Source organism: Diospyros lotus, chromosome 6 (genome assembly GCF_014633365.1).
Source record: "Diospyros lotus cultivar Yz01 chromosome 6, ASM1463336v1, whole genome shotgun sequence".
Lineage (NCBI taxonomy): Eukaryota > Viridiplantae > Streptophyta > Magnoliopsida > Ericales > Ebenaceae > Diospyros > Diospyros lotus.
This window is the reverse complement of record NC_068343.1, coordinates 10,308,317-10,319,241: the sequence shown is the minus strand read 5'-3', so window position 1 is coordinate 10,319,241 and position 10,925 is coordinate 10,308,317. Positions and strand designations below refer to the sequence as shown.

The window sequence follows — 10,925 nt, the reverse complement described above, 5'->3', positions numbered from 1 at the left end:
ACAAATCGTATCAACATAAATTATTTTATATATTTATTCGTCGAACATAATAAACCTAACACCATAGTCGTCCATGATGGGAACCTTACCACCTCGAACATTTCCCGATAATTCAATTACATAATGAATGAGGATGTCGTACCTTATTTTATCAATTATCATCACCATGTAAACAATGTCATCTAAATTGGAAAAATTCGCATTCTTGAAAGCCCTCGCACACTTCCTATTACCCCTAACACAGTTATTGCCATTCCATTCCTTGTTCCACTGGATGATCATTGTTGCTACATCCATTGCTGCAATATTCAAAAGAATAAATTAGTCTCACCATCACTATGAATGCAGCGGGATACACAGACACCAAAAAAAAAAATAGGGACCTGAATAGGTTTTGTTTCCCAACTAAACCCGTTTTCGAGTGCAGTTTTAATTTTTGCACAAATCAGTTTAGACCTTGTATGATATCTACCTATAATTCTACTCACATTTACACATATAGCAATGTGAACAAAAATATAGTTGAAAACAACCAACAACATATCTTGAGATTGTGATTGAGAATTTTTGTTGAAGAAAAATAAATTTGGTGAATGGCGCTTCAATGGAGGTCCTAGCTGCGATTAATGAAAAACGTTGAATGATCCAACTAGAAAAAAGCTTGAATGTAGGAAGAATAGTCGAGGAAGAGCCTTGTTTGATGGTTTTGACAATAGATGAAGTAAGTTGAGTGCATGGTGGAATAGAAGAGATAAAGAAAATATAATGTAAAAAAGACAAATGTATTTTGATAAATGAAATTAAAGGTAATATGATATTTTCATTTTGAATTTCATTAAGGATATTCTAGGTATTTTACGTAAAAGTGATTATAGAGTATAATTAGTTTGTCTAAAAATCTAAAAAAAATATTTTTTTATAAAAAAGTTAAAAATGATTTTATCCATTTATTTTAAATTAATTATCAATTCACCCCTTTAATTGGCGACGAACCCCTTGGCCCTTGGCTTCCGTCTCTGCATTATTTGTATTCATCTTTTTATGAAGTGATTAATAAGAAAGAACGGAAACTAGTTAAACCTTCCTGCATTTGTTATATCACTTGGGCCCGGTGTCTGTTTCCGGAGACCGTCGTTAGTTCACAACACTCTGATCCTCAGCTAATCGACCCCTTGCGTTGGGAATTACAGCTCCCGTTCATCCTCTTCCGCCGAAGGTACTCTCTTTCTTTCCACTTTCTCTCATTCTCGTCATCGTTTTGCTTCAATCACAGTTTGTGTCTATCCGAAAGCCAGCGAAAAATTAGGGTTTGTTGTATCGTTTCAGGGATGACAGTGTAAAAATGGCTATTCTGTCGATTTTTCTTTCATAATTTTTAGACAGACGCTCAATCTTGGTTCCTACGTTCATGAACGCACAAACACGTACATCCGCAAGAATGCCCAAATCTCGAATTTCTAATACAAATTGAAGTTGTAGGAGGGTCATGAAATAACTTCGGGATTTATGCATTTCTCATGTCAAAGTCATTCTTTATGCTCATGGTAATGGGAAAGGCTGTGCTTACTCAGTTTGACAAAAGGAACATGGACGCTAGGGCTTATGCCTTCTACTGAAAGACGAAAAGATTTCCTAATGATTTTCCATGTTATTTGCCACGTTTATGTTTCAATGCTTTACCCCATCTGGAGTCTGAAGCTTCTGTTTTTTTTTTTTTTCCCACTACCTGGTCGTGTCTTAACATGAATATTTGTTTTTGTGTGAGAGATGCAACAGCAGAACAATTAGATAGCTAGGATGTCATCAATGTGAATTCATTTGTGTCGGATCTTGACTAGACCATCAATAGCAAACACACATAGGAAAAGGGGTTCTGAAAAATGAGTAGCAATGTAACAATGGAAACGAGCCATCAAGGTCAATAAAAATATAAATGCACTTTAAGTATGCCACTTATCCTATAGGTTGAATTGGTTTTACCGTGTTGGTAAGCTGCTTATATTTGTCACGACCCATGACATACATTTATCACCTCTTTGGTTTTGTATTGAATACACTTTTGAAACTGTGAATGCCTAGGGTCATGACTACAGCATTTTATGTAATTGATTCCATTCTTCTTTCCTTTTGTTTATTTTGGCTGGAGGTTGTTTCATTTTTTTCCGTGCATCTCATGGTTCACTTAATGCAGCTTTCTGCAGCTGGGGCAATGGATACAAATGCTGACTCTGAGCACCACATGATGATTGAACACACATCAGAAAATATGCATATTGATCCAAGGAGAGCCCGATTTCCTTGCTGCATTGTATGGACACCACTGCCTGTTATATCCTGGCTAGTTCCTTTTATAGGCCATATCGGAATATGCAGAGAAGATGGGGTAATATTGGACTTTGCAGGGCCTAATTTTGTGTGTGTAGACAATTTTACATTTGGAGCAGCTGCCCGCTACATCCAAATAAGCAAAGAAAAGGTATGGCTATAGTGTTCATTTCTGAATTTAGCCATGGTAAAACATATTTGTCAGATTTTAGCTGCAATGAATCAGTGACCCTTTGCAGCTTGCCATATTGAGTAAAAAAGGGCACTTTGCTCATCCTCCCCAAGTGAGGATGGCCAAGTGCCAAGTGCGCTTAGCTGCTTCTGTAAAGTGGCTATATGATCATCTGCCCTTAGATCCTATCCACACTGATTGATTCCAGGGGCAGTTGTAACTTCTGTTTTTTTCCGCAAAAACATGATGTAGGAGTCTGTCCTTGTTCAAATTTGTTATAGGGGCAGTTTTTATCCTAAACCATGATTTTTAGGAGTCTATCCATATTATTATTCTTTCAATAGATGATGCAAGAACTGCTTGCCTCTCTACCGTGTTTTGAGGTGTCAAGCTTCTTAGTCATGATATCTGTAGTGTATATGAACCCCATGTCTCTGAATCTATGGTTTATTGACTGTAAATTTAGCTCACAGCCTTATGTTACGGATTAGGACCAGTAGGAGTTCTTCCTCCAATAGCAGATGCAGGACTATGATATTTTTTTTTTTGGGGGGGGTGGGGGGCCGGGGTTGGAGGGGGTGATCTGCCATTTATCTACTGCATAATTGTGAAGGAGCAAGTCAGAGCAACAATAACTGGATTTCAAACTTTATAAGCCTATCAAAAGTTGATTTCCTTTGAGCAACTTATTTTGCTACAAATTTGCTTATGCAGCTGGCAGCTGAAATTCTTAGTTCCTGTTTGGTATAATTGTTGTTACCACTTTTCCGTTTAATAATGAAAATAAAAACAGAAAGTGGCATTTGATTCTTGTTTTCTTTTTCAAGATCATTTTGGAAACGTTTGAGAAAAACTCGAAACAACAAAAAAGTGTTTTGTCACTTTTTTTGTTTTGTTTTAATTGTCTTCTCCTGCCCTACCTCTTCCCTGTTGTCACCTTCAGTCCGGCAACAGTAAGGGCAGAGGAAGGGAAAGGGTAAAAAGTACAAAAAATGATCAACAAAATTGAAAATAAACCAAAGTTCAAACAAGAAGTTAAATTTTCATTTCTAAATGAAAACGAAAACTGAACACAAAATAAATGAAAACCAAAAATAAAAACAGGAAACAAATAACTGGAGCTCCGTGAAGGCACTCCGTGAGCACTGAACTTGATCCATCTGGAAAAACTGTAAGAATCTTATTTTATTAGAAAACTCATGTTATATTTGGCTCTGTAGATTGGATAATCCTCTCAATGAACTAATGTTTATAGCACAGATGAACGGAACTTTCAAGTTCAAATAGTATTCTCTGGTACCTAGAATGATGATCCTAGCTCCGAACCTGTCTCTGTTGATTCGTTGTCACACTGATGACTGATGCTTATGTAAATTATGCTCTTCAGTGTTGCATTTGTCTCCATCCAGCTGCTTACAGAAGTGAAGATGGACGCATGCAAGATGGACCTGCCACCGACTCATTAACATGGGACGATGCGCTGCGCAAAGGTACACAGGAGTTCCAGCACCGAGCATACAACCTTTTCACTTGCAATTGTCATTCCTTTGTTGCCAACAACTTGAACAGGCTTGGCTTCCGGTCTGGTGGGTGGAATGTGGTGAACCTAGCGGCTCTAATTTTCCTCAAGGGGCAGTGGGTGAACAAAGCATCTATCTTGCGGTCTGTCTTACCATTCATCATCGTTTTTGGGCTGGGAGTCACTCTTGGAGGCTGGACTTTCATAAGTTTTTGGTCCTTTTTCACCTTCATCCTAGTAGGTTGGTTTCTTCTTGGTACTTACTGTTTCAGGAATTTGATCCAGCTGTAGCTAGCCTCTTGTTATTTTGTTCATGCTATGTGCACCATTTTTTACCCTTTTGTTGGTTGAAGCATCGCAGTTCGATGGGTAGTTGTGGTTGTTTGCTGATAACTGTACAAGATATATACGTGCAATTTTGAAATAAGTCAGAAACTTTGCTTGCTTAATTATGGTGTCATTGGTGGATTTGATGTGATGCGGTTGGACTGAGATATTGCAGCGACATCTTGATCAGATACACAAAAAGTATCCAAATGCTTAGAAAGGAACGCACGTATTCATGTACATCCGGAATGGGCTTAACGAGTTGGTTTTAGTCGTGAAAATTTTCTTTTGCTTTTATGCTTCTCGTCTTTTATTTGCAATTGTATAAGAAAGGCCTTGAGAGAGAGAGAGAGAGAGAGAGAGAGAGAGAATATTTATGGCGCCCGCCCATGCAAGGGGCAAGGAAAATGAAAAGAAATTTAAAGAGGAGAAAGATGATGGTGCAACTTGCAGAGAAGATGCAAAGAAAAGGCAGAGGTGGGTGGGAACTGAAGTTGACAATTCCAAGAACAATTCTTCTCGTATTGCTCGGCAATTCGCAATTGTTTTTACTTCTTTATTGGCAATCGAATATATTTCATTTTCTATGGGGCGGACCAATCACCGGACATCATAACTGAATTATTATTATATATATTATTATAGTTGTAATTTAGCTAATTGCCTTTACCTTAATTGCTTTTTTTTATGAACGTGAGTCACACTGTACTGTAGTAGCTTTTTCTTTTTAATCGTTAAATAAATATAATTTTGTTTTATTTGACCTTTTTCTTGTTCTTCAGTCGCAATCCATCCATCCAACCATCCGAAGACTTTTAACACGTGGCATGGCACGAACGGACCTTTGTCATTTCCAGCGGATTCCACTCGCCGTTAGTGGCCATTTTTGATTAAAACCCTAAAAGATAAGATGCTGGTCGAGAGAGACGCATATAATAACAGAATTTAAAATTATTAATAAACTAGTATAATGCAATCAACGCACACTTCACATGCCATAAAAAAAACTTATTACTAATATTCGTTATTCTAAACACAAAAATTAACTCTCTTAATAAGATTTTAAATTTCAAATCTCTAATATTAAAATAAAATAATAGTATACTATATTTTACACAATTACACAGTCAAATGAATTGAAGTCTCTAGTCATAAAAATTTGAAGGAGAGAACGCGAGGAAAGTGACGTCAGAAGATTAACGTATCATATATCGCATCGCATCGCATCTATTATATCGTCTATCTAACCTGCAAAATTGGAAAATACGTCGTTTCTCTCAATGACGTCGATTAATTAAAGAAAGAGATGATTGCATTTCGTAATCGGACGGTCACCACGTGAATGTCTACAAGCATGATCATGAGGAGTCGGTCTCCGTAGCATCATCTCCTCCGCATCTTATTCTGAAAACCAATCGGACGATCCAAAGAAATCTTCGCGCATCCATCTCTATCCCGTGGGCATAAATGTAATAAACCTGTAATTTGAGGGCCGTTCGGCTTGGGTCCCCCCTTGTCTTGGGTCCCTATAAATTGAGAAAGAAAACAAACAAACAAAAAGCAGAGCCGTTTCTTGCGTTGCAATCCGCTTCAATTTCCAGAGAGGGAGAGAGAGAGAGAGAGAGAGAGAGATGGCAGAGGAGGGACAAGTTATCAGTTGCCACACTCTGGATGCATGGAACCAACAGCTCCAGAAGGGCATGGAAACCAAGAAACTGGTAAATTTTCTGATATCTTTTCAGTTTTTGGATGTTTTTTGGCCATGGTTTGTGTTTCGTGAGACCGATTTGGCCCGACTTTGGTATTTCAGTTAATGGATTTGATGAGATATGGTCTCGTGGGTCTGATTCTACTTTCTTCCACTTTGGATTTTTCATTCGCTATGTGTATTTGTGGATGTTTTTTGATGAACTTTCTTTTTTCTGTTTCGTGGGTTTTGCGATTTTACTAGTTCTGCATTAGGTTATCCGACTTTTAAGCGGTTGATCTGATCGGCCAAATTTTTTTTATGTCCAGTGTAGGGTTGTTTTTGCCTTAGTCCTGGAGGAGTTCTGTTAGGATTTCCATAATTATTGCGTGGCTTAAAAATAAAAAAAGAATCTAGTTTGTGAATTTGAGGGAATATACAGCTGATTTTCATAACCTTCCTCGGTACGCTTAAACTTAGAAAACAGTTGTTTTATTAATTTCAAAATTATTCTCATATTAAAATGACAAAAACAACCCCCCCCCCCCCCAAAAAAAAAAAAAATACAATAATAACTTTTTATAAAATAGAAGTGTTTTTGTCACACCTTTTAGGAATACTACAAAACCTGATCAGGCTTTTTTTTTTTTTCATAATATTTATTTTTATTAAATTTATTGTTAATTTTAGCAAAACCTATTTAATAAACCATTTGTAAGACCTACCTAAGGTATAGATTGATTTGGAGGAAAGTTGTGAACAGACAGTCAATACAGTTTTCAGAGCTGGAGGGAAGATTTGGTAATCAAGGTTGCAAGTCTAAAATAAATGAAGGGTTTTTGATATGAAAAAGTCAATTAAGAAGAATAATTTTAAATACTTACTTAAAATTTCGCAAATGATTTTTATTTATATTTTTGCTAACAAGTACTTCTCTCTCTCTATCTTTGGAAAGTGACTTAACTATTTTTTGTGAAATTTTTTAAATAAAAATTTAGATCCTGTTAGATTAAAATGATTTAAATAAATTTTTATAAAGTTAATAATAAGTTTCTGAAAAAAAAAAATTATGACAAACCTTAATAAGTTTACCCTTACTTTTTATAAGCAACCAGTTCGCCAAATAAATGTCCTAGATTTTATTTGGTTTCTGAATTAGAAAACAGTGTTCAGTCCACAACCAAACTGCTGCATAATTTTCAAATTGAAAACAATAAAAGAAAGTATGACCTAACAAGCCCTTTTTAAGTTTTTTGCGTTTCAAGAATTGGTTGAGCTTCACCAACTGGGTTAGAGAACTTAATATTTTAAGGGATGCACCAAATATTTGGGTTTAGGAAATTAAATGGGTGTCACTAATAAATTTCTATTAACTTTATTTAAAGTGAAAGTAAATATAAAAATGAGATATAAATATAAATTTATTTAAAAATTTATTAAGATAAATATATACATAAATTAATTAAGACCCGTTTACACCCTATTTGCGAAAGCTGACTTCAGGTCCGCGCTCAAGGGGGGATGATCATACTGAGTCTGCAGCACCTTCTGTTGTGAAAAGATTTTATAGCTTTGCATGAATCAGGCAAATTCATATTACCAACTTCTAGGGCTATGAATTAATACTTGTCGACAGAAATAGCATTTACATTTGTGTGGTTGTGGGCGTCTTGTTTGTCACTTTCAGATTCCTTTTTTTAACTTGACTTCTTATATGAGCATCTGTGGAACATTCCACTAATAAATAATTACAATGATATCCCGTCCAAAACTATGTTTCTTACGATTTTGTCTTCTTTGTTGATTTCAGTTTACACGTTGCTAGGCTGGTTAGCTGGCACTCACATTCATCTGTTCTAATTTATTTACATAATATTTCCTCCTTTCCATACTCTAATTTTGCTTAGTAGTTTCTTATAACCCATATTGCTAATTAGTCTTAATCCTGATTTTTGTGATGGGTACCTAATCCATATATTTCTACATTGTCATTTTTGAGGTTCTCTTTTATTATCATTTGTTTATGCAACGTTCATCTGTGCCATAAGTTTTTAGGGTCATCTTTTCTTCGGTTTGAATGCTTGGAAAAATGTTGGCTTGGCTGGAAAATAAATGGGATAAGCTATTCCCAGCCCCATGTTCCGCCAGCAGCTGCTATGCATTGTTCTTTTCTGAGTTGTATTTCAAGTGTTAAATATTGTTAAAAACTCTAGCAAGAATGTTTTGTGACTGCTAGTAACAAGTAAAGGACATTGATGATTTTGTGCTCAATGAACTTACCAAAGGCCAAATGGAAAAGAATGCTATTGGAAATTGGAATTCCTATACTGTTATATGGGGTCAGTTCTTGTCTTCTGATAATGTTAGGCTTGCAAAATTTGTTGTCATTTTGAAAAAAACAGAAGCTGTGGAATTTTGTTTCACTTATCATTTTGTATTTAGATATTGTACAAGTGAAATAATGTAATTCAATAGCTGTTTTCCTATTTTTCTTCTGATATACGATTACAAATTTCTAGAGGCCCCTCTATATCAAGCAAGACATTAAAGGGGTGTTTGGACTGCTTATAAACTATTCATTTAGCTTATAAGATGTCAAGTTTATTTTGTTAAGTGTTTGACAAACCCTAAGAGCTTAAACGCTTTTAAGCTTAAAAGTTTCTCCACCAGCGTTTTGAAAAAGCTCCTATCTCTAGCTTTTCAAAAAATGCTATGAAGAGCTTATTACGTTGATCAACAAAATATCCGTTTTACCTTCAAACGAAATACATAATTTCAACCATACTCCCATCTTCATCCTTTGCTTCACTGTTGCTGCCACCGCCAGTCTCATCTCTAGCCGTCATTGTCGCTCATCGCCATCACCATTGTCGTTGCCCCAGTCGTTCACCTCTCACCATTGACCCAGTCCCAACCGTTCACCTCTCGCTGTCACCCTAGCCATTTGCCTCTTGCCATTGCCCTAGTTGTTGGCCTCTTGTCATTGTCCTGTTGCCTTCTCCGTTCTATATATATATATTAATATATTTAATATTTTTATTAAAAAATAATATTTTTATAAATTTTATTTACATAATTAACACCATGTCTATTTTGGTTTTTTTTGTCAAGTTTTAATAATTTATCAATTTTTTCAAACCAAACATATAATTATTAATTGATAACTTAAAAATATATTTATTTAAACACATTATTAGTTTAAATGCTACTCAATTTTTAAATTTTATACAACTTAAACGATAAATAACTTAAAATCTATGAAAACAAGGGTAAGCCGAACACCCGCCGAGTTCTCAAATACCTTTTAACATCTTGAGTGGCTTTTGGGATTTTTTTTTTCCTTTTCAAATTATGTAAGTATATATTAACTTGAAAAAAAAAATTAAATATAACACTGGATATGGCAATGGTTAGTGATATAGCATTCATATAGTTAACTATACAAAATAATATTAAGACTTGTGATTGTTATTGTTGTCTTTTATTTTCATAGTATACATTGCTAGAGTTCTATTCATACAAGCATTTCTTGCTCTTCAAAGCCTTGAATAATCTTTCTTCTTTTTTGAGAAAATAAAATTATTGGAGAAAATAAAATGACTAAATAACATAAATAATTACTGAATTTTGCGTTAAGGTACGAAAAGATTACTAAACTTTAATTTGTAGTAAAAAAGTTACTAAATTTTAATTTATTATATAATTTTATAATTATTGTTAATTTTCATTAAAAGTAACTAACGAAATACTAACGTTTTTGTGTTTTAGTGCAAAGTTTAGTGACTCTTTTGTACTTTAGTGCAAAATTCAATTACTATTTGTGCAATGTAGTCGTCTACGTTGTTAATCTAGTCAACATTCAATTAACCTCTTTTAACGGTAATTGAATGTTATTATAGAATTGTATACTAAATTAAAATTAAGTGATTTTTTTACTATAATTTAAAGTTCAATAATTTTTTTATATTTTAATATAAATTTTAATGACTATTTATATTATTTAGCCAAATAAAATTGCTAGAGATGTGAGCGCAAAAGAAGAGCAAAAATTAATTAACATGGCTTTGACTGGATTTTCTAATTTTATGCAATTTTTTCTTTTGTGATAGCATAAGATTGTTATTTTACCATATTGTATTAGCTTCCTCTCTGAACTCCCAGAAGGGGATCAGAAAGGCTGGCAATATTTTCCGAGTTCAATTGGAAACCTCCCTGTTGTTCATGCAGATGGTTGTAGATTTCACTGCTTCCTGGTGTGGACCGTGCCGTCTAATTGCACCATTCCTAGCTGAGTTGGCCAAGAAAATACCCAGTGTTACCTTCCTCAAGGTGGATGTGGATGAACTGGAGGTAATGAGCCTGCGACAGTTTGATTCGTTTTCATCAGAAACGAACATCACATTTCAATTCTTCTGCATTAACACTTGTGGCCATCTCAAAATCTTTTGTTGCAGTCGGTTGCTAGAGATTGGGCTGTGGAGGCGATGCCGACTTTCATGTTTCTGAAAGAGGGCAAGATTGTCGATAAGATTGTTGGGTCGAAGAAGGAAGAGTTGCAGGCTACAATTGCCAAGCACATAAATACCGCTTAATCGCAGTTAATTTCTGAGTAAGAGGCGTGACCTTGTTATGTGACATTTGGTGTTTGTCTTCGTTTTCCCATCCAAAACAGACCACTACTGGCTGTTGCAAGTTGTTATTCCATTTTACCAAAGATGCACGAGCATTTGGTAATTTCCTCTTATTTGTCACTTCTACTTCTCACTTTGTCTTCTATATTTGTGCCGTTACTAGTTTTCCAATATAAATATGAATTTCTATTGATAGAATAGTATTTGTTAATCTTGTCTGGCTTTATTTGTCATTTTTTTTTCTTCCAGTATTATGATTTCTTC

The 10,925-nt window shown here is 34.9% G+C and overlaps 2 protein-coding genes across 3 annotated transcripts; both read left to right on the top strand.

Annotated features, from left to right (window-relative positions):
• The first annotated feature begins 1,048 nt into the window (after positions 1 to 1,048).
• LOC127803113 (protein RTE1-HOMOLOG) lies at positions 1,049 to 4,465 on the top strand. 2 transcript variants are annotated; one of them, XM_052339147.1, is made up of 4 exons: positions 1,049 to 1,216; positions 2,192 to 2,476; positions 3,885 to 3,987; positions 4,067 to 4,245. In XM_052339147.1, exons 2-4 carry the CDS (start codon positions 2,210 to 2,212, stop codon positions 4,099 to 4,101), a joined length of 405 nt encoding a protein of 134 aa, XP_052195107.1. In that variant the 5' UTR covers positions 1,049 to 1,216; positions 2,192 to 2,209; the 3' UTR covers positions 4,102 to 4,245. The 2 variants fall into 2 exon arrangements, with proteins under 2 accessions (XP_052195107.1, XP_052195106.1); XM_052339146.1 differs by having other exon boundaries at positions 3,885 to 4,465.
• A 1,423-nt stretch (positions 4,466 to 5,888) lies between these two features.
• LOC127803769 (thioredoxin H-type) lies at positions 5,889 to 10,872 on the top strand. Its single transcript, XM_052340240.1, has 3 exons — positions 5,889 to 6,061; positions 10,258 to 10,380; positions 10,485 to 10,872. The coding sequence occupies exons 1-3, from the start codon at positions 5,975 to 5,977 to the stop codon at positions 10,620 to 10,622; spliced, it is 348 nt and encodes a 115-aa protein (XP_052196200.1). The 5' UTR covers positions 5,889 to 5,974; the 3' UTR covers positions 10,623 to 10,872.
• The last annotated feature ends 53 nt before the right edge of the window (positions 10,873 to 10,925 follow it).